Below are 23,006 nucleotides of genomic sequence, written 5' to 3'. Positions count from 1 at the left end.
GGGGATACCAAAGCGGGGCGGTTATATTGCCCAGACTTGCCCCAAGGGAGGAAAGTCGGTGGTCGCCATGCGAATTAAGAATCCCGTATCTGGAAATGGCTGATCGCATGCATATTGGGAAAACAATCGGAATCGCCGATCACTGCCGGCCTGGCCACATCCAATTGGAATGATACCCCCCCGACCGGACTTGCCAGTGGTCCTTAGCGTCAGTGCGGCCGCAATCAACGAACGGTAATGGCATGGTCGCTCTGCCGAGGCTTTTCCTTACTTGTCTGCCAATTGCCTGCTTGCTTCAAAAAGGGGAGGCAGGAGGGGGCTGGGCAGAGCGATGAAGGAAAAGCAAGCTGAAGCCCAAGTTTGATACTGTTCAGACGCAGACCTAAATAAAATAAAAATAAAAGGATGAGAGTTCGACCTACTGTAATCTGAAGGCGCACGTGTGTAGTGACTGAGATTGCATCAAGTGCAATGTCAGACACACACGCGCACACGCACACACACGCCAAGTGCTGAAGGTGTGCTGTACCTGAGCCTAGGCCTGGCTGCCTGGGCATCGTGGCAGCGTAGACGTTACTAACGCAACCAGGTGCTAGTCGTCAGTGCTGGATCCTCTATGGGGAAGAAAGAAAAACAAGTTTTATAGGAAACTCTAATGATTGACTAGAGTAATTAAGCCCGGACGAATTCGCAGATCAACATCTGTCCACCAATCCAAGCGAACACACGACGGTTCTCTTGATCTCGTCCAGCAAGTCCCGTCACGCGTCCGGATTCTGCAAGGTACACGATGCTTTCAGGGCGAAGGATCCTTAGTCTGAGGTACACCTTGGCGGCTGTGTCAGAAAAGACGATGAAGACGTGGAGCTGCAAACATTACCTCCATGGTTGGGTTTGACAAGTCTGGGGCCAGTCAGCCGCTCTTCAATTTAGCTCTTCTCTTGTATGACCTGTTACAGTAGGATACCCGTTGCGCAAAGTAACAATATAACCGAATTCCATGAATGCATCTTTCCAAAGTGCACATCACGCATCACGTTGCACTCGAATGCTAAACGGAACATTCCAGCGTCATGCGGAGTACCATCATGAGCAAATCTCGGCGTTGCAGGGGTTGACCAATCTGCTTGCTCGAGCATTGCGCGATTGGTCCCCGCATTGTGCCAATCTCGAATGTGTAGGCATCTGGAGAGGAGAGCAACGTGGATGAGTTGTGAACATCGTGTCACTTCTCTGTTGTCTCAATCTTGCTGTGCAGCGCTGGTGTTGATCCTAATACAAAAACCATGTCCTCACGTGAGTTCGTGAAGGCATCAAGCCCAAAGAAATGAAGCCAACGAGGACGAATCTGGTGAAACGCGCCTGTAAGCAACCTTGCTTGGTCCCATTCACCCATATCATGTCGTTGATCTGTTCGCCGAATGTGTGGATGTCGGATGTTGGCGGATGGAGGGTGTTGTCTTATATTGCGCACCGAACTTACTTACTGCTGCATCTCGGTTCCTTTCGCAACCATGCAATCTAACGTCCAATCTTCTCTCTAGGCGATGCGTGTAAGATTCGCAAGATCAAATGTTCTGAAACCTCACCTTGTAATGCTTGCACGGCTTCTGGCATCGCCTGCACCTTCAAGAAGCTTCAAGCGACACGGGGCCCACGTAGTCTGCGTGCCAAAACTATCAAGAAGATCTCAGAGACACAAGTGGACAGCAGCAACCAAGACGACACTTCCACTCGGGATCGGTCATCAGAACCGGCGTTCCCGCCAGTCCCGGCCCCTGATTGTGCAGAGGCTGGATCAAGAGCGGGCCACGGAAGTGACATAAGCTCATTACTACAGGCTCTCGAGGTCTATCGGCTGCGTCTCTATCCTATCTGGCCTATAATCGACTTTGAAGAGATCCGGGATGGGCTGGTCTCCACGAATTTATCTTCTCACATTCTGCTCACCACAGCCATCCGCTTGGCTACGGTAGCTCAGTTACAAGGAGAAGCCATCTCGCCAGATGACGTTCCTCCGTCAAGCCTAGAGCACTGTGACTCTCTAGATCTTAACGGGCTACGCATTTCGTTCTTCTTGCACATCTACCATGAGAATCAATCGCCAGGTGGGGGCAAATCCTTGATTTACCTAAGGCAAGCCCTTACGCTAGCCCAGATCCTGAGGCTAGATAGAGAGGCATCGTACGCTGGGCTCCGGGAATCGGAGCAGGAGATGCGTAGACGGATACTGTGGCTTTTGTTTGTCACTGAAAGAGGTGTAGCCATGCTGCACAAGTTACCAGTATTACTGAAGCCCAACGTCGGGTTTCCGGTCCCTGGAAGCCACGATAGGACCGATGTTTTACCCGCTTTCTTGAAGCTTGTCAATCTATTCTGGGTCTTTGACCAATCCGGTGTCTTCGAGATTCTGCAGAATTCCGACTCCGATCTATCGAATATGACGGCTACGGCCCGGGATTGTCTGACTCTACTGCAAACCCGACTGCAAGACAGTGCGGCTGATTACGAGCCAAACAACGATATCCAAAAGGCCGACATCTTTGTCACTCGGCAGTGGATGCGCGCGGTGCTTTGGCGGGCAGCAATGAAGTTCGGTGCCACGTTGACAATCAACCCCGTGCTGGTAGGAAGGGAGTTCTTGGAATTCGTCTCCAAACTGCCACAAGCTGCGCTTGAGGCCCATGGCCCGACAATTGAGGCCAAGACATACGACATTGCGACGGCTGTTATCGACGCCGCCGTGAATCAGGTCTCCAAAGGCCCAGCTGATCGCCCCGAGGAAGTCCTACAGGGTTTGCAGCGTCTTCTTTCATCCTCGCGCGGTGGGAACAAGGCCTTGCTCGCTTCACTTTACTTCAAAATGGCATCCATGCCGTGGGAGATGCCCCCTGTTCTCGCAGGCCCACGGGTCGTTGAAGACGTTACAGACGACGAGGTACACTTCGTCGCTGCGGGATCTCCAAGCGGCTCGGTTATTCTGCCTTCGGCATGGGCTGATCTCGAAGACATGCTCGCCAATTCGAGTTTTCTTCGGGCACCGTCAGGCACTGCAACACCCGATTATCATTCAATAGAACAGCAGAACCAGCAAATGTCGTGGGTTCCACTAGACTTCAGTACGCCGCTAATGCGAACCCCGTCACCCATGAATCGCGTACTCTTCGGCCAGTGTCAGGTTAATATTGAAGGCGTTGTACCTGAGCAAGTTTGGAGCGAGCCACCACCGCCTTGAGTATGGCCTATTGACAAGAGAAAAACAAAAACAAATGCAGGCCTCATGTGAACCCAACCCAGGCACGCACCTGAGCAAGCTATAGCATGTCGTACACTGCTTAGGTGGTAGGCTGCCACAGTGTTTATAGAGTGGAGTAGAAGGACTATGCAATGCGTAATTCTTGGTTTATAGTGCCATTGTATGTAGATGTACGAAGACAGCTCTTGCAGAGTCTCGCAAGCCCACAGCGGACACGACACGAATTTGTTCGGCTGGTCGGCCCTTTCGGTTTCAGCCGAGAACCGAAAGCAGGGACTGGCCCAGGCGCAACGTCTTTTCCAAGGGTCCCCCGGCTGTACTAATGACAATAAGGGTCCAGTGGGTGTTTTCACTCTTGGCAAGCTTCACTCACCCGTGACGCATCATCAGTTCCGTCCGCAACAGCAAAGAGATGGACCGTGTCACGAGCCAGCATACATATATGCGTATCAAGATTCAAGCTGTTCGGCTGCCCGGAGTCAAGGAAGCGTGTGACTTGGCTGCCGGGCTATCTATAGCACGTGTAAGCAACTTCATGAATCGGGTTGGTCGCGTGACAAGAATCGAGGAATGTGCCATGGATGAAGAAGAGCTTCTCGAGTCTGTGCTCTGGCTTGGAGATATGTATGTCGCATGCAAATGAAGTCGACTTGACCGCTGTGCGCGCAATACTTGTAGCGACTTTGTTTATGATACGATCATGGCCCACATCCACCTACTAGCCCTGCTTAGTAAACGCTTAGTTAGGTGGTCAAGTGCCGTCCAGAAGCTCTTTTTACCACGTGGCAATCTTCAATCGGACTTGGAGAAATCTATTGAGCTCGGGTCACCATGTATGTAGCCCTCTTCGATTCTTCAAGCTCATTTGCTGCCTGCAGCTGCAATGACTTCCGTCGAGGTCCCATCTATGTGAGGCATTGGGAGCATCATAATGACCCCACCGGTTGTTGGTGTGCACTTACATCTGGCCGAAGTCAACTTGCAGGTTTTGTGAGAGCAAAGCTGAGCAAGTTCATCGAGAGATACTGAGAGGATATGCCTACGCATAGCGAGATATTTGAGCAGGTGACTCGAGGTGTGTAGTGCTAACGACATAAGATGAGAATATTCATTATCTTGGGAATCTCCCGTTGTCTGTTCCCTGCACCCCGCACCATCCGTTGTCGTGAGGTGCTTCGTCTCCGAGATTTGCTCCGGGAATTGGGTTTTTGTACCTAATGCTTAAGGGATTTCGAAATAGACCTCATCCTCCTCATATTAGCAGCATCCAGGGAAATAATCTACCACATTTCTGTTCTTGTTAAACTCAAAATGGCTTGGGAAGAACCTCGAAAGACCTGTATGGTGTACCGCCGCTTAGGCAACTCGGGACTCCATGTTTCGGCTATAGGCCTGGGAGGTTGGCTCACCTATGGTGGCCACGTTGGCGATGGTAAGCCGACCAACAACCCCCTGGTCGTGCACGCTTCCAGGGGCGCAGAACGGCAGGATCTAACCGAATGATAGAGAAGACGTTTGAATGCATGAAGCAGGCTTATGACCTGGGCGTAAACTTCTTCGATACCGCCGAGAAGTGAGCCTTTTCGCCCCCCTTGACGGGCGTTATTTTGGTGTGAATACCAGGAGCTTACTGGAATTGCTAGCTACACTGCCGGCAAATCAGAGATCGCCATGGGAAAGGCCATTCAGAAATACGGATGGAAGCGAAGTGATCTGGTTATAAGCACCAAGGTTAGAAGGCCAACCCCTTTTTCACCAAGTCCACGTGGAAGTTTCGAGCTTCAGGAAGGGAGGGTGTGAAGAAGAAGAAAAAACCATTCGTTAGGCCAGCCGACTGATACAGAGCTAGATCAACTGGGGTGCCGTAAACGGCGAGATTCTCATCAACAACCATGGCCTCTCGCGCAAGCACATCATCGAGGGCCTCCGGGCCTCGCTCGACCGCTTGCAGCTGGAATACGTCGACATCGTGTACGCGCACCGGCCGGACCGGCTGACGCCGATGGAGGAGACGGTGCGGGCCTTCAACCACGTCATCGACCGGGGCATGGCCTTCTACTGGGGCACGTCGGAGTGGAGCGCCGACGAGATCCAGGAGGCCGTGGGCATCGCGCGGGACCTCCGGCTGGTCGGCCCCGTGGTCGAGCAGCCGCTGTACAACATGCTGGACCGGCAGAAGGTCGAGGGCGAGTTCCAGCGGCTCTATCCGCGCGTCGGCCTCGGCCTGACCACCTTCAGCCCCATCAAGATGGGCCTGCTGAGCGGCAAGTACAACGACGCCGCCGACGCGCCGCCCGCGGACTCGCGTTTCGGCGCCAGCCAGGACCGCTTCGCCGAGTTCATGCGCTCGCAGTACGGCGGCGAGGACTGGCGCGGCAACATCGCCAAGGTGCGCAAGCTGAAAGCCGTCGCCGACAAGCTGGGCGTCACCCAGAGCCAGCTCGCGCTCGCCTGGTGCCTCAAAAACCCCCACGTCTCCGCCGTCATTACCGGGGCCAGCCGGCCCCAGCAGATCGTCGAGAATGTCCAGGCCCTCCAGATCCTCGACCAGCTGACCCCCGAGGTGCTGGCCGAGATCGATGAGATCACGCAGAACAAGGTCTCGTTGGACCCTGCGAGGCAAGACTAAGAAGGATGCAATAAACAAAATAAAGGGGGAAACCTAGCGGGCATTGCTCCTCGAAAGATTAGATCACGACACTGTAATTAGTCCAACATAGAAACTTCGTCACATGAATTCTACTGACTCTTGATTGGTCTCGGTGCGATGGTAGTAGTGTGTCTTGTCGACTCCATTACAAGACGTGCCAAGACGTGTTTAACCGCATCTCGCGAAGCTCAACAGACCCAAGATCTACATCCTGTACAGCCCATCACTTTCCATGATACGGGGTGGTCTGGCGTTCTTCACTTTTCCTGCACACCGATTGTACAACAGATTGCCGAGATATTACTTTCTTTTCTCGTTGCCGTATAACACCCAAGTTCAGGTCCGTATCTTACGGCATGATATTCCTTAGCCCTAAATACGAAACAAACGGAAAAGAAACTTGAAGGGCGTTACTCACGACCCCTACCACCTGCTCCTCGGCCTGCAGAGTCCGGGCTTGGGGCGCGTTCTGGATTTATATAAGTGCAAGCAAATCCACCCTCCGCCGAGTCTGCCTCTAAGCTCCCATTGGCTCGAGAGTCTGACTGCATACTTGTCACACCCTATAACTACCGGCATTTGTAGACATACTCTGTATGACCCCGCTTATGCACAGTCCGTATACGCACGAGATACTCTGGCAGGGGTTGAAGTCCAGAACGGTACGGCATATAGCTATGCGGGGAAGGAATCGCCGAGGCAGGTCAAGATATAAAGAGAGTCAGTCAATCCAAAGCTCACCTCCTTCTGTGCTTTCCGCTCATCGTAGATTGTTTCTCTGACGTTATTAACATGCATAGTCACATCGCAAGAGTTGCGGTCTTCGCCCTCATCCTATCAGTGGTTGGCGCTCGGCGGCGGCTGGATCTAGGGAAGCGGAGTCATGTCGCTGTCACCCGGGTGAATACGAACTCCGTCGCCGGAGTACCGTGGTTTCGAGTACGAGAAGTATCAGCTCACCCGCGATGCTCTCAAGAGCCTGCACACGCGGAGCTCCGAGTCGAAGGTGGCTGATCTGATCGGATTTGATGCCGGACCAGAACTACAACCCGGCGAGTGCAGGACTTTCCCTGGCGACAGCTCGTGGCCGTCGGAGAGCGAATGGTCCGACCTCAACGACCTGCTCGACGGCTCGCTCATACACACAGTTCCTATTGCAGCACCTTGCTACAAGAACTGGGGTGTCTACAATCAGGAACAGTGCGATGTCGTAAGGAGTAATTTCTCCAACCCCTATTATCAGTAAGTCCGACAGGCTTCTCTCTGTTAGGTACGAATGTAGACTGATGATACCACCAGTGAAGCTGATCCAACGTCGACTATGTGGCCAATATGGCAAGGGAGGTCCTGTCTCCCGACAGATGATCCAGATGGCACCTGCACCTTGGGAGGGTACCCCGTCTACGCAGTGAACGTCAGCAACGTCGCCCAGATCCAGATCGCGCTGAATTTCGCGCGTAGGAAAAACTTACGGTTCGTCATCAAGAACACGGGCCACTGCTACCTCGGCAAGTCCAATGGTGCCGGCGCGCTGAGCGTCTGGATGCACAATCTGAAGGACATCGAGTTCCTCCCGGACTACCGGAGCGACAGCTACCGGGGCCAGGCCTTCAAGGTCGGCGCCGGTGTCACGGTCCGGGAGGTCTACGAGGCGGCCCACCAGCACGGTGTCAGTGCCCTGGGCGGCATCTGCGAAAGCGTCGGCTACGCTGGCGGCTATATCGCCGGTGGTGGCCACACACCCCTCTCGGGTCTCTATGGTATGGCTGCCGACCAGGCCCTGGCCTTTGAGATCGTGACCGCCGACGGTCGGTTCGTCACGGCGAGCAAGAGCTCCAACCCTGATCTTTACTGGGCACTGCAGGGCGGAGGGGGCAGCACTTATGGCGTCGTGACTTCTATTGTTGCTCGGTGAGCTCCATAACTGTCTTGGGCCCTCGATGAAGCTCGATCGTCTAACAAGGTGATTTAGGGTACATCCGAAGGTGCACAGTGTCATTTCGGCATTCAGTTTCGAGACTTCTCCAACGCTCTCCAACGAGACGTTTTTCGCTGGAATCAAAGCATACTTGGAACACTTCGTACCCTTCACAGACGCGGGCACCTATTCCTATTTCGCCATTACATTTTCCAACGGTACCTATTTGTTTCAGATGCAACCGTTCTTCGCGCCCAATCACACAATCGACTCCTTCAACCGCCTAACCAAGCCCCTTTTCGACCAGTGGGAAGACCTAGGGATCAGCATCACGCCGAACACCACGTTTTACGAAGAGTTCCTGCCTGCCTACAACGACAACTGGAGCATGGACACTCCAGTCGGCGCGTCCGTCGTGGGCGGCACCAGCAGCCTGCCGGGCAACCGGCTGTTCCCGCGGGCCAACTTCGCGGACCCGGCCAAGTTCAACGCGACGTGGGCCGCCGTGGCGCCGCACCTGGCCGCCGGGCGCCGCATCATCGGGTACCACCAGGCGCCGCAGAACCGGCTGGGGGTCGACAACGGGGTGAGCTCCGTGTGGCGGACCGTGGTCGCCTTCCTGATCACGGGCGCGGACCTGCCCCCCGCGACGACCGCGGCCCAGCTCCGGCAGGCCGGCCGGGACATCAACGGCATGCTGAAGCCGTGGCGCGAGGTGGCGCCCGCGAGCGAGGGCGGCGGCGCCTACCTCAACGAGGCCAACGTCCTGGAGCCCGACTGGCAGGCGAGCTTCTACGGGGAACAGTACCCGGAGCTCCTGAAGATCAAGCAGAAGTGGGATCCCAAGGGCGTTTTCTACGCTACGACAGGCGTGGGCAGTGAGACTTGGGAAGTTCAGACGCAGGAACAGGGGCTGCCCACACAGAACGGAAGACTGTGTCGGCTGTAACAATGTAAGTCTGTATGGAAAACAAATAAGTCTTTTAGCAACCCTTCGAATTAGACAGGTCGTATGGCATCAAATGGATTGGGTTATGTGGCGAGGGACTTGTTGGAGTCAGGGGGTGTCAAGAACCATGAAAAGGAGAACATGCCTACCACGCTCTTCGACACCAGCACCAAGATAACATGATGCATAGCTGAGCTTAGAAAAATCCCTAATCATGTTTTTTGTGGGGTTCGTCACTCCCAGCAATATCAAGATTGGGCAATTTAAACTCAGTTGGTTTCAATATCGCATAGCTGTAACTGCATTTTCAACATCGTTTTTCCAAGTAACGACAAGGAACTTGCTGGAATGCATATCTAGTGTTGGTAATATGATACCCCATCCTCTACCCATCCTACCTACAACCCATTTGTTAGTTTGCCCTCAGATATACAGACTAATTCATCAAAACCCTAAAAGTCAACATGGAGGAGTCCCCTGTCTTAATATAGTTGGAGCAGGCTATAAATATTTGTGTCTTTATGTCCCACTTAGAAGGCATATCATCAGAAACCAATGATCATGTCAAATGCATCCAACCAGGGCGTTTTTAGCTACTATACGAAGCAGGGGCGCGAAGTGGCTTCAAGAAAACGTCCCTTTCCGATTCACGCGGTCACTGAGGAGGAGCTCGAAAATAAGACCTAGGAGGAGAGAAAGAAGACAATTATTCGAAGACTGAATGCTCTCATCCCATTACTAGCCCGTTCGAGCTCGATTAAGTACTTAAGTTCCAGAGACCCTCCCTATCAGTTATAGATTTTCATTTGGGTAAGCTACACCAAATATCAGTTGAAACAACCACGGAAACCTATCGTTGGTTTGAATTTAATTTGTAACATCGCAAAACACTGTGCTAGGGCTGATTATAAGACTTCATGTAGGAGACCCTGGGAAGTAGACTGGAAACACAACGATCATATATATAGAGAATAGTATGCTGCGTGAATTATACCAACAGGACCTTGTAAACCCGAATGGAAAAGAAGAATAAGTAGAGTGAGTGGTGGAAAGACGGGAGGAAATGAAAGAACTCATATCAGACAAGAACGGCTACATAAATATAAACGAGCCTGTCCCTTACCCCAAGACAGTTCGTGCTTTATATTTGATCCATATGGCCATTCGATTGCTAGCATTGAAATAGGGAGGTCGTGTCGATCTGTATGAGGTTTAATACGACAAGCGTTCGCGTAAATTGGGTATCTATCGAGACCAATGACAATAAAGGCCAAAGCAAAGGTTTATGAGACCTGACACCAACACTCCGTTCCCCATTACCTGCTGGTTTGATCGTGTCTTTTCAAACCTCGACTCCATGTCATTCCTCATCCTCTTCTCAGCAGGCTCAGACTTTCAGACATAACTGCGCGTGCCGGTGCCCCCTCTCTTGTGCAAAACCCAACCAAGAGCGATAATGGCAATGCCGAAGATGAAGCCGATAAACTCGAAGACATAGTCGGCCTGTACACTCTGACATCTACCGTGCAAATCATCTTTCCACGAAGGACTGCTGCTAATCCCACAGTAGGTTACGTCGTTTCCACCATCCGTGCAACCCCCATTAAGTATCTTATTGTTCACACGTTGCAAATCGCCAAGCTTATCACCGCTGGTGCAGCTGCTTACGTTCTTCATCGCTAGCGTCAAGGCCTAATATAACGCAGTGGTTAGCCACCACAGACTACGACACATGTAAAGGAATGGGGAGTGTGAACTCACAATGCCCCCCGCCAGGAAGAAGATGGAAGCCAAGGCATCAGCAGCCATGACGAAGAAAGTCGGGATCTTGTCGATGAACAAGGCGGCTAGGCCGACCAAGGAGACGAGGACACCGAAGGCACCGGTGAAACCGCCGAACGATGTCTCGGGTGGCGGGTTGCCAAAAACCTGGTGTTTGGCATTGGTGACGGACAGTCCAAGCACTACAGCGGCGGAAAGCAGCTGTTTGTTGTATCAGGTATTAGCAATACTCTCTCGAGTCGACCCGTCAATAGTATGTGTGGATATGACTTACCAGCAGGCCGCGCACTGCCATGGCAATGATGGACAGCATGATGTGTTTCCTTTATGGACAATGGACGTGTTGACTGCTTCCGAGGTTTGGTCTAGGCGAGGTATGTATGTAATTCAGCTTGGCAGGCAACCTAGGTATGACCGATGTACACTTGGCAGTGGTCGCCAGAAGATGTATTGATCCAAATGTTTGGCTCTGGAGGAGTATTAGAGAAGATGAAGGTAGGTAAACAGAGGGATGGGTTGGAAGGAGGATGTGCTTTCCCATTTTATCTGCCCGACCTTAAGGTCTGGTCAAGTTCTGAGGAAGGCGCAGCAGGCAGCAATGGGGTCGATTGTCAGTGACTTGCAGGAGGAACGAGGCTGGGTTGCAAATGTCCGGCCCTGTTGGTTGATCCACCATCTAACCTATCTACTCCATACCATCATACATACCTTCAGCAAAAGAAAAGACGATCCTTCAGGTCAGTTCATTCGCGATTGGGCGAGTTCCCTGTCCCTGGATGCTTGCTACCTACTTGCAATACGGAGAGAAACACTAGGGTCTTTTTTTGTTGGCTGTGCAAGCAAGCCACCTATCTAGGGTGTATATTACCAGATGAATCAGCTCAAGCTAGACATGTGTATATCCCACCAGCCCCAAATGATGGGGAAATAAAAGTGATATTTTGAATATGGATAAGAACAACATCGTAGCTCACAGTAATCCTACTGATTTTGGAAACAGTTTGTGGCGCAGGGGGCATGGCGGCAACGGGAAGCCGTGCACGGCTCAGACGGCCGCTATTTCGACTCACCATGGGGTGATTAGCATGCTGACTAGCCCCGAAATCGCCTAGATCTACAGGCCAACTTACTGTAAGGCTGGGGGCCCGTACAGCATAGTTGAGGAGTCAGCAAGGATCGTCGCCGCCTAAAATTAAAAATAGCTTTTCTCCTCTTACTCAATTGACTCGTCTTTCATTAGCCCGGAGGAACATCCCAGCAATGGCTTGTTTAAAGCATTCCACCATCATCAAAGCTGCTTCGTCTGCTGTGTGTTTTGGCGAGAGTAATTTATTGCCTACAAAAACTCAATTTGCCCACATCGCCAAGGGTAATGGTCGGTGCTCATATATAAAGAATTGGGTTTAGTGTACCTAAGGTAGGCACCGACTGCAACGTACCCCAATCGTTCAAGAGAAGGACGGCCCCGACCATGACGCACTGGGCAATATGGATCAATCCCAGTCGGAGATTGTGGATTTCTCAAAAACAATCTGTATGTACTCTAATATCTTGTAGCCGGAAGGACTGCTGCTTCGCTCTTGACATTGCTTGTCCAGACTGATACACTGAAGAACTCTAGTAAGGATCCCTTTGAACATTGGCATGTCCCTCTCTTTCCGGGGTCTCTCCTCCCTCCCGACTATCTCTATCCTCCCCCGCCCCTGCCTCCGGTTGTGGTTTTTTCTGAGCCTCTTGGTCGCTCGTTCTTCCAACTTTATATTGCCCTTTCGCTCCTTCTCTTTGGCGGCTTGTTCTCGGCCAATATCGACATGCTCGTCCTCGCCGCACCTCACCTCACATCCGTGATCTAGCATAGCTTGAGGGCGCAGTTAATAGAGGATATGCTGAAGGCTACATACTAAACGTTGCTCGAGGCCAAGCAAGAAGGATGGTGTTGAGCAGTGTCAATAGGTAGGTGCTTACTGGTTATTAGGTGGGATAGACGAGACGAGCTAATTGAGCCCATTAAAGAGTACCAAGGCCAGCTTCAGTGACAAGTTCTGGGCACCGCAGGTAACCTAGCTCAGCTTCATACTGCGTTTGTTACTTTCGAGTGGGAGGCATGCAACGCTTATAAATATATGGATGGAACAACTGTCTAGCTCTTGGTATGCAAGGAGCTGTACAGCTTAATTATATAAACGGGCGTGTATGGATCACAACTAAGCCCGGCTTATTTTGTAGACCAACTGCTAGGTTATTGGACGCATATGGTGATGAGAAGCCATAGAGGATATTAGTAGAGCCTTAGGTCTGTATAAATCAGCTTTTCAGGGGCTCTGGGTAAGGCGGTCGATCAAATTGGGTGTATCACCGAAGCAGGCAAATAGCTTCTAGTTAGGCCACATCATCACACAACCTCTCTAATGCTGCACTCGGCAATACGTTCCTCTCTCGCAAACACGCTCCTGACATTATTTGCTACTGTTTGGCAAGAGAAAAATGTAGGCCGTGAGAAATCACGTAAATTGCAACATGAGAAAGGTGTATTGATCTGCCTTGAAAATGTCCCTGAAGGCATGGAAGTGAGCATCACAGACCCTCACAGAGCTAGCGCATATCTTAGGACCCCAGGGCTACAATAATTATAAGGGTAGCAAAAGCAAGCGCCATGGTCGCTGTGTGTAGTTGGATATGGTCACAATATTTCAAGGATGAGTGTATCGTGGGAATAGGAAAAATAGTCTCACATCTTTCTTCTTCACTACTAACATATGCAGGCAACATATATATGCTGAGCTTTGCCATTGTTACTGTCACATATCTTTTTACTTATATCGTCACATGCTTAATGGACTTAGTACACAACTCTGTGTGGGATCTCATTCCTCTATGTCAGCTGGTAGTGGGCAAAATACTGAAGTTTATACTGCACACTGCGAAGAGCTCACAGCTATACTCCCGGAGGAGGTTCAAAACACAGACGGAAGCATGGAGAACTTGCTTGCATCAATAAAATAACTTGCCTAGGTAAATATATTCGAGATTGGATTACATTCTTAGAGATATTTTGTTTTAGCTGTTGTGTGCAACTTCTATTTATTCTGACACCATGCAGATACCCTTTTGGTTGAAGACTTTTTCAAGATTTGTCAAAATATGCCACTCAAGCCAGTCTGGTATTGTGCTGTTTTGAGGTGCAGCCTTTACTGGCCAGGAAACCAGTGAGTGGTTGATGTATAGAATATTGTCAGTTCGCTACTACCAATCCTCCGGGAAACTCGTGAGTATGCACATATGCACGCGACACGTATGGTCTGAGATCTGCACTTGGACGTTTGATCTGGCCGGAGTGCACGCTAGCCATGTTCAGAATTTGGCATGGATGGTTCAGACGAGTTACTGTTTAAAGCGGTGAGCATATGTACAGTAGGTATATCATCGACAAGGGGCAATGGTGGAGCGGACGGATGACTAACCCGACCCGGACACTTGGGAGTTCGCCCCGAGTCCGCGCTGAGTCCGAGCCCCCCACCCGTTACTCAAGCAAATTGGTAATTCTGGCAGGTCATGTCACGTCTCCCGCGCATCATTTGACCTTATCTGGAGCGTTACACACCACCATTGGGGATGTTACCAAGAAAGGGCTGGATACCACGTGATGCTGATGCCATGCTTGCTCTGGGCATCCCGGGCCGTTCATTGGCCCTATGCTTGTTTGACGACTACATCATGCAGCAGACCCTTACACTGAATGATGGCAACGTCGGTACTTGTGCTAGGATTATTAGGATGCCAGCATGGTGCAGTTGACAGCTGCCCTCTAAACTGGATGGGAGTCGTCACATGTACTTGAATGTTTTGGGGTAGGGGGAGCGGGGTGACGGGGTTGGGATCGACCTCCTGCTTACTGCTTGCTGACCGACATTAGTCTCGCATTCTTCTCCCTTAAGGGCTGAAGAGCTGGCATGGCTGGACCAAAAAGTCGGGGCGAGTTGCGACAAGATGTTACCGCCAACCATGGAACAAGGACGTTTTCCCCCTCGACGCAACACCAATGGGATGGCACGCAAGGGAGTCGGACAAGGGCCCGCGGAAGCCAGCCTGGTCGTGGGATGTGGGATGTGGCTGACCTACAAACGGGCGAAGCGCCCCAACCAACTGTGACCTCGATCCGTCAAAGCAGCGACAGTCTTACCGAAACCTGCAACAGGTGCATATTTGCTGACCTACTTAACCTCCGGATGGGGAAGACGTTGCAGGAGCCACGGCTTTCGCGTATCAGTTCGCTAAATGATCACATGCTGCTGGTGTTGGGCAGGCTGCACCATTAATCTCCGGCCATGTCGAGCGAAGGAGAAAAAAGATGGGGGGACCCAAGAACGGCGCAAGGGACTCGTGCCGGCCTTCACGCCTACATGCCGTTACACGGCTTGCTTGCTACAGCCTACAGGGCCCGGCTAGCATGATCAGATGAGGCCCGCGAATGAGGATAGGAGTATGTAACAAACACTCATCTTCCGCTCCTTTGTGATTGGCGGTCCAGAGCCTCCACCTGTCTAGTTACTAACCCTTGCGATCAGATCAGATCATCGACTGGAAAAGCGGATGCAAACCGATGGGGACTCGGAACTGGACTGTAATGATAACATCAGCAAGAATGACAAGAATGACACCCTCGGGTGGACATGTCAGCATCAGGGCCTGACAACACATTGTCTCGTTGGGTGCCAGTGTTTCCAAACGACAAAAGGCCGATCTAACGTGTGTGTGACAAGAATTTCCGGTCATCTGCCAAATACCTCGTCGACATAAGCCGGCTACCTGCTCGAGGGACATTGCATCTGCACCCTGAGGGGAACATCCACGCAAATACCCGACAATGCAGCTAGCAAATATTTATGTCGCCAACCTCGACAGGGACAGGACTCCGTATGAGGAGTGCTTTCCTTGGCAACCGCTGTGGGAAGAAGCTCGCATCATCCGGAGAGAGAAAGCTATAACCTCGGGGGCAACAGAATCGCCAGCATCTCTGGAACATCTCAAGAGGTTGTTCGGTGCGAATACCGCCGCAACACCCCACGAAGGCGTCCCTATCACCCAATCCATCCAGGCTGAGGGGCAGTCTGACCGCGAAGAAGACCTCACCGTCGCGGTGGAATTCAAATTTCTCGTCCCGTACAGGCCCCATGGAGCCGCAGAGACCGACGACTGCTATCGACACCCGCCGGTTGCGACAGCCGACATGATCAGTGATGCCGCCACCGCAACGGACGCCGACCATCAACGTCTTCAAGATCACGCCTTCCGCGCGATAGCAGCCACGATTCGGGCCTGCGATGGACAAGACGCCATCAGCTCCCACGAGATGCAAGAGCAGCAGCCCACTCAGCCCCTCAGCGCATACTGGGCCACACACTGGCTGGTGAAGCGGTCCAACTCGGCCGAGCCGTCGGCGGCGCACCCGCACTACGGCGACTGGGCCTGGGTGCCCGTGGAGATCAACTCGCCCAAGCTGTCCTGGGCGGGCCGCGCGCGCACTTCGGAGACGATCCGGACTGTGCTGCGCGCTCTGCACGCCCGCCACCGCATCGAGACTAACTACAGCTGCGAGGTGCACGTCCATGTAGGGCGGCGCGACGGTCGCCGCCTGGGCCTGCCCTCGCTTCAGCGCCTGGCGGTGCTGTGTTGGCTCGCGGAGCCCGTGCTGCGCGGCGTCAAGGACCCGCGGTCGCCCAACTTCGTGCACAAGTACACGTGGAGCTCGCCGCTGAGGGAGCGGAGCCGGCTTGCCAGCGAGCTACGTAGTAAACAGCAGCATCTGGATATTGCCGAGCACCGCCAACAACAGCAGCAGCAGACCTCGGAACTGCGGGCGATTGGCCGTATCTTGGCGAGCAGGTCACATGTCGAGCTAGGCCGGCTGATGACGGGGGAAGGCCGCCCCTACCGCCGCCTCGGCTTCAATTTCTACTCCCTTGTCAAGGATACCTTGAGCGAGCCCGAGCGCACCGAGCTGGAGACCGTCGAGTGCCGCTTTCTGGAGGGAACCATGGCCGAGGACGTGATCCTGGGCTGGCTACAGATCTTTGGTAGCCTAGTGCAAAGTGCGTTGGCAAGTGCCCCAAGGCAAGAGTACTCTGAAGAACAGCCGGATCTCATGCTACCGCTACTGGGCCTTCTGGAGCAAACGGACCAATGTCCGACCACCGCTACTGATACGTTTGTCAATCTTATGGAGGACATGGGTGTTGACAGAAGTAGCTTCGCCCCCGTTCTGGCTGTAATTCATCGCGCTCGACCAGTGTCAACAGGTGCCGACAGTTTGTTGGTTGCGGGTGATAACAGCCTCCGATCACATATATGATTAATAGTTCGCTACCCATTCGGTTTTTGCTTTCAGCACTTAGCATTAGCATTGGCGTCAGCATCGATCATACATAGCAAGAAGGAAAAGAAAGATCCGAGACAGCCAATCATCGCCATTTTTATTAAGGGAGGTTTAACTTAACCTACCTATTCTATCGAGAACAATTAAAAATGAATCCTGTCACACGCAAGGTTACCATGGAGAAACCAATAGCCAAGGTGCCACGCCCCCATACAAGTTCAACTTTATCAAATAAACCACTTCATTTGCTTGGTTTTCCCGTCATATTACCGTCGCATGATAGGCTGGTATTGAATACTAATCTATTTCATACCAAGTGTACGACGTTCAAGGCGGTGGCGGACGTAAGGTTATTCCAGTGTACGGCTAATCAATGGTTATTCTGTGCGTGTATTCGAACCAGCCTTTTCTCCTACGGTACTTAACGCAATAAAAATCGCTCTTTTTGCTTAGGCATTCCGCCATTATCAACCAGAGACATTCATTACCACGACTACAACATTCCCTTTTCAACTCGCCAATATGTCTTCAGCCAACGCCCGGACGATCACGGTCTATCCAGGTAGAGGAGTTTTTTTTTATCTCCGCGGTCCTTGGGCCTTGGGGTTTCCTAAGTTTTGCGCAAGTATTAACAATCCATTTCTTACAGAGGTATTCACTAATACACACCATTTTAGGTTACAAACAGAAATTCACAAGTCTCGCGACCTGGGTCAAGAAGCTCGGAACCAACATGGCCAATCTCAACACCAAGGTAGACAAGCTTGAAACAAGTATGGATAAGCTTGAAAGAAGTATAGATAGGCTTGAAACAAGTATAGACAAGGTGATAGGCCTATTGGAAAAGCAAGAATAGGGTCGCAGTCCTTGGTAGTTCTTGCGTCGGAATTAGGGAGGATTCTCAACGTACAAACAAATCACGATTAATAAGAAGCCAGTGTCCGTCATTTATTAGTAGGCGGTGTTGGTGGTGTCTTCAGGGGCCCAAGATAAGCAAGTTTTATTTGGAGCACTGTCAATGAATGAAGGATTGACCTCGAGAAGCCACCAAAAACAAACGGGCTTCTTCGGACACATTATCAACGAAAAGCGCTTTACCGCAGAAAGGGGTATCGTAACTGTCTAAAAACATGTAGAAAGTGACGACTGAAATGCCCTAGGAATTATATGCAGCAACCTCAACCAAGGAGCCACTACGTCGCTTACCATGAGATACTGGTTTTGGCCAGCACTCACATGGACTTGAACTCGGGTAGCTCTCCCCACTGTTGGATCAACTTCACAGCGTTGGAGGACTGCATGCACTTGGTGCAAGGCGTGAACGTCTTTGAGGAAAAGTGATCGCAGCGACAGTCGTCTCCGCTCTCGAGGTACTTGAGGGCCCGCAGAAGCGCAGGGCGGAGCATCTTGGCGATATTGCCAGTCCCGGGCAGTTTGAGCTTCGTGAGGAGTGATTCGATCTCCTCGGACTCCTTTTGCAGAGCTGCGATGGACTCTTCGGTCTGGGCATCCTGGAGCGCGGCGCCGCGTGTGCGCCAGTCGATCAGGCTTTCCGCGACAATAGCATCTTGAGCCATTCGACTAGCGAGGGAAACGTCATCCAATGTGCGCCTAACAGTCTCCTCGTACATCTTGTGGACTCGTAAGAGGGTTTGATCACCTTTGGCCGCTCGCTGGTTGACAAACTCGTTAAGTTTGGTAACTTGTGTCGCGGGGGCTTTGATCGGGTTATTAAGAGGTATACGGGGCAGTCCTAAAGATTGCAGCTTCCTCGTGAGGACCTCGAGGGGACTGGAATTCGCCTCAGTTCCGTCGCTGCGGAGAGGCTTTGATGTATTTGCCTCTGTGCTTCTCTGGGCGGCTGAGTTCTTCAATACAAATTTTCTCGCATAGTTATACGTCATCACGAGGCTCTGGTGGTGATATACAGCCACTCCAAGACGCCGGGCTAAGATTTGAAGACGCTCGTTCATGAAATCCAAGCAAGCGCAGATCTGCCTCTCGTTAGTAGGGCTGGTGACTGGCAGGAAAGTGTTTGCTTACGTAGTCGCATATGACCTCTTGCTGTAGACTCCTTCTTTCTGCGTTAAGGTCAAATCTCTTTAGGATGGGACCAAGGAGCTGCTTCTCAGCAGCCATATGCGCCACAGGAACAACCTCCTCCCACAAGGACTGGATTTCCTCTAAGATGGCAATCATCTCAGCCTCAACGGCTTGATTGTATTCATGTACCACGGGGGCTGAGCTGTTATAAGTTTGAGCAGCCTCGCGGAAAGCCGTATTAAGCGATACGCGACAGTTGCGAACATGTACGTAAACCTCCCTAATGAGCCGTCAGTTGCAGTCTCAGTCAAGAGGTGAATTTGAGGCACTCACTCGCTGGCATAGTAGCGGGCAGCTTCCATTATCTCGAAATTGCCCTTCGTGCCAGGGTTCAGCTCCCAGCCGAGGGCCTGGAGCTTCTTCAGGAGTGTGTCGTAGGGAGTTGGTGATTCAGTCCATGGGTATGGTTGAATCTGCACCGGAAGGGAGTACCGTTGGTGGCGACAGTTGCTATCGCATACGTGGCTTTCTTGGTCAGCGCGGAGGATATTTGCAAGAGTGTCAGCGTGATGCTTAATCTGCTCTTCCTTCTCTTTGACCTGGTCAAATCATCAGCGGTGAGATGAACGGCGAAGGGCAAGTACCATACCTCTTCCTCGAGCCTTCTCTTCTCTTCTAGTAGGGCAAGTTTCTTTGTCTCCTCCATTGCGCTACGTTGGTCAATCCAAGTGCCGCCGACTCGCAAAGCAGCGATCTGACGAGCTACGTGAGCCTGGTGAGTAGCCAACTGCTTCTCAATGGCATCCGTGAACTGGTCCATATCGGATATGGCATCGCGAAGTTGATCAAAAGTCACGCTTGAACTCGACATCTCGGACGCAGCCATGAGCTTCTCCAATTCACCGGATTTCTTCAAGTTCTCAATGCTGGGAACTTTGGTCAGTGGTAAAGAAGTATCAGCTTGTAGACACAACTTACAATTCCAGCTCATCGACCGTCAGAGCCTTCAAGGGTGCCGCGTAGTTGAGGATCCCATATTGAGCCCACAGCCTGCCCAGCAAAGGATCGTACGTGATCAAGTTCCTGACTCTTTCCTTCTCCTGGATAGAAGTAATGTCGAGCAGGTCACATAGATGGTTGATCCCGTCTGTTGACTTGTCGCGATCCTCCGCACGGCTTTCCGCCGTCGACTTCTTTGCAGCTGGATCCAAAGGCATGTTTCACAAAATTTGCACGGCCTCTCACTCTTGTTTCTGAGGAGCACACGTTAGCTGTAAGTATCGAATTAGCCAGAATGGCTCGCAATGTTGTGTTGCCCAGACATTCCGACATACGGGGGTACCTACAACGTAAGACTTGACCACCGGAAATAGGATGTACCGTAGGGGGCGATTGGGAGAGTGCGAACCCGATTGCTTGTACCCCTTCTAATGGCCACGCACTTCAGTCTATCTGGGTCGACAGCTGCACGTGTTGAACCGGCAGATCTTGATGCGTAAGTAGATGGCGTAACGCACGTCGAGATGTGTGCCTCACGTCCTACTGATTGTTTGGGTGCCGCCGCGCTGGACGATGGGTGAGTGGGATTGATCCACACACGTGATCCAAAGCTGGTTGATGCGATGACCAATGGGGAAAAGGCCCAAGATGGGAAAAGGCCAATCCGACATGTACTGTAAAGCCTCAATTGTCCGATTCTGGCCTTAGCTCTGTGATAAGTAATACTTTTCTTTCGGCGTCACCGCCAATGGAGAAGCAAAGGAAGTCGCGCGAGGCTTGAAGACTGGTTTCCCAAGCATCCGAAAGCGTGCATGTGTAAGGGTGTAATTCAGGGTGGAGTGGGTTTGAGTTAAGCTTCCGGGCTGGGCTACTGACTGTCAACGGTAACTAAAACGGCCGGCCACTGCAGTGTACCAAAAGATTCATGTAGCGCTGAGACAAGATTCGAACGGTGCAATCGTAGGCGAGCGAACAACGAACTTGCAGATACATGGAATGAGTGTACACAGCAGGAGGCCTGGGGGGTAGCCAGTCAATCCACCACCCAAAATTAGCAGCAGCTACTAATCATAACCCTACTCAGCCAGTCCTGATATGCACGATGAAAGCACGTCGGCATGAAATTATCTCGCAGTTGTTGGTTGATACGGAATCTGGAACCTCGACATGAGTGCGCGTGCACCTGTCAGACAAGTACACAGCCGTTTCCAGACCTGTGGCGTGCTAAAACACCCAACGCTATTGGGTGCGGCAGTGGAAAGGTCTCGCCTATGGGGCCAATTAGGGGCTACCTACTAAATTCTGCAGGGCATGTTTTGACTTCGAGTCGGTATATGCACGATTCTAATCTGTCATACATATGCAGCCTGATAAGGTAAAATAGGCACAACACACCTGCCTGGCCTTACCGGGGCCAACAGCATCGGATTAACATACATACATGCTTCCAGGATGTAATGGATGTATGTAAAGTGCCTACAAGATATCGTATCGGAACGCACGGGCCTGGCGCAGCACATCACCGCCGGACCGTCCCTGGCGAGCTTGGATCGGCTCCAGTTCCTGTTGGAGAAGCCGCAAGCATCCGTTGAAACGCAATCGCTTGCATGCTGATTGGACCTCTGAACATGTGCGTTTTCTCTTCCTTCCCTCTCTACCGTCATCTCTTGCAAACGCTGTAAAGACGATAGCCTTGTGCTCGTCATGGCTTGAAGCCCGAACGAACAAGCGAGTTACACCACCAAGGGCATTGTATACCTAGAAGGAGGAGAGGTACTGCCAGGAGCTCAAGAGTCTCTAGTCCAGACCTCAGCCGACAACCTCATCTATCACTTGATACTCCATTGGACTCACAAGTGATCTGGTTAGCGGCGATGATAGTTCTTCGTGATTACCAGCTGGATCGCTTGCAACACTTCCTTCGCTGGAGCCACCTACGCCTACACAGGTTTGGGCCCTCAGATTGGTACCCAGGCTCTGCTCAGAACCCCCAAGAGAGTCAGCTTGTAGTGGACGTGTGCTAGTTACATGAGACGAAACGTGTGTATTGTGGGTGTTGTTGTTGGTTGCTAGCCAATTTTCCTATTGTCGTTGTTTCTGTCTGTCACACCTTTCCGTTTGCACGCCACACCCATGCTCTGAGTGGTCGACGGCGATCGGCCTGTGTTACCGTTACTCTGTCGATGAGCCCACCTTACTTATTTGTATCAACTTACTTGGCGTAGCTCAAAGGGGCTCAGGAAACGAACGGAAAACAGATGAGTTACTTCATATCTGGCAGCAACAACCCTGATGGAGACCCTTCTCACTAGTTCATCTTCACGAGTATTGACGTATCTTGGGTTGATACAAATCCGAATACACAATCACAAGACCAGAGACTGTTGCACCATGGTCCACTTCCTGTGTGCTGGCGATGTTGAAGGGAAGGATGGCCCTTCATAGCCTGCGGACAAGTAGAGGCATATCCATATCCGGCTTGGCTCGTGGTACAAATTGTTATGCTGGCTCTCCAGCCACAACCAACATCCCGTTTGGGGGCGTCCTCACCTTCATGTCGTAGATCGACGAGTGTGTCCGTTAATCTACTCGGCTATGCAGTTGGTTCCCTATGTGCCGACCCGCCCCCACCCTGGTTTCCCGACTGGATCCATGTTGGAAAGGGGCAGTACCCGCGATGTGCCGGGACCTCACGGCTAGCTATGTGGTAAAGCCATATTGAGTTTCGATGCTGTGTTCAGTGCGAGGTCCCTGTTTGTATACCTTTGGTCGTTATCGTGTCTGTTTCACACAAGCTGCTAGACCACATCTAGCTGCCAACTTGCATCACACCACGGCGTGGGACATAGGCTGGACATCTACTTTCGTCTTCCCCGGTAGTTCGATTTTGTACTTCGGAGTGCCAACTACTCGGATTCGCCCCAAGAGAAAGCCTCGCTTTCCGCGAGGACTGACCACCTGCTCGTATGCCAGGGCGTAATCGGCAATGTAGATCCGTCCCTGTAGAGGCGGACTATCCGTCTTGACATGCACCCC

The 23,006-nt window shown here is 51.8% G+C and overlaps 6 protein-coding genes across 6 annotated transcripts; 4 read left to right on the top strand and 2 right to left on the bottom strand.

Moving 5' to 3' along the window:
* Positions 1–1,286: 1,286 nt before the first annotated feature.
* On the top strand, positions 1,287–3,235 carry PG994_009224 (NADP-dependent oxidoreductase domain-containing protein; the record flags this gene model as incomplete). The annotated part of the gene is made up of 2 exons (XM_066860633.1): positions 1,287–1,296; positions 1,545–3,235. 2 exons carry the CDS (start codon positions 1,287–1,289, stop codon positions 3,233–3,235), a joined length of 1,701 nt encoding a protein of 566 aa, XP_066714222.1.
* A 1,332-nt stretch (positions 3,236–4,567) lies between these two features.
* Positions 4,568–5,885, top strand: PG994_009223 (NADP-dependent oxidoreductase domain-containing protein; the record flags this gene model as incomplete). Its single annotated transcript, XM_066860632.1, has 4 exons — positions 4,568–4,688; positions 4,763–4,829; positions 4,900–4,987; positions 5,106–5,885. 4 exons carry the CDS (start codon positions 4,568–4,570, stop codon positions 5,883–5,885), a joined length of 1,056 nt encoding a protein of 351 aa, XP_066714221.1.
* An 813-nt stretch (positions 5,886–6,698) lies between these two features.
* PG994_009222 (uncharacterized protein) lies at positions 6,699–8,773 on the top strand (the record flags this gene model as incomplete). The annotated part of the gene is made up of 4 exons (XM_066860631.1): positions 6,699–6,749; positions 6,832–7,148; positions 7,206–7,817; positions 7,879–8,773. 4 exons carry the CDS (start codon positions 6,699–6,701, stop codon positions 8,771–8,773), a joined length of 1,875 nt encoding a protein of 624 aa, XP_066714220.1.
* Positions 8,774–10,168: 1,395 nt separating this feature from the next.
* Positions 10,169–10,868, bottom strand: PG994_009221 (uncharacterized protein; the record flags this gene model as incomplete). The annotated part of the gene is made up of 3 exons (XM_066860630.1): positions 10,169–10,465; positions 10,535–10,756; positions 10,830–10,868. The coding sequence occupies 3 exons, from the start codon at positions 10,866–10,868 to the stop codon at positions 10,169–10,171; spliced, it is 558 nt and encodes a 185-aa protein (XP_066714219.1).
* Positions 10,869–15,419: 4,551 nt separating this feature from the next.
* PG994_009220 (uncharacterized protein) lies at positions 15,420–16,904 on the top strand (the record flags this gene model as incomplete). Its single annotated transcript, XM_066860629.1, has 1 exon — positions 15,420–16,904. One exon carries the CDS (start codon positions 15,420–15,422, stop codon positions 16,902–16,904), a length of 1,485 nt encoding a protein of 494 aa, XP_066714218.1.
* Positions 16,905–18,160: 1,256 nt separating this feature from the next.
* Positions 18,161–20,188, bottom strand: PG994_009219 (uncharacterized protein; the record flags this gene model as incomplete). The annotated part of the gene is made up of 6 exons (XM_066860628.1): positions 18,161–18,922; positions 18,972–19,251; positions 19,305–19,444; positions 19,493–19,570; positions 19,621–19,897; positions 19,950–20,188. The coding sequence occupies 6 exons, from the start codon at positions 20,186–20,188 to the stop codon at positions 18,161–18,163; spliced, it is 1,776 nt and encodes a 591-aa protein (XP_066714217.1).
* Positions 20,189–23,006: the final 2,818 nt, after the last annotated feature.

This window comes from Apiospora phragmitis (assembly GCF_038363925.1).
Source record: "Apiospora phragmitis strain CBS 135458 chromosome Unknown utg000008l:1.0-3514335.0:1.0-3519231.0, whole genome shotgun sequence".
Classification (NCBI taxonomy): Eukaryota; Fungi; Ascomycota; class Sordariomycetes; order Amphisphaeriales; family Apiosporaceae; genus Apiospora; species Apiospora phragmitis.
This window is presented reverse-complemented; position numbering and strand designations above follow the sequence as displayed.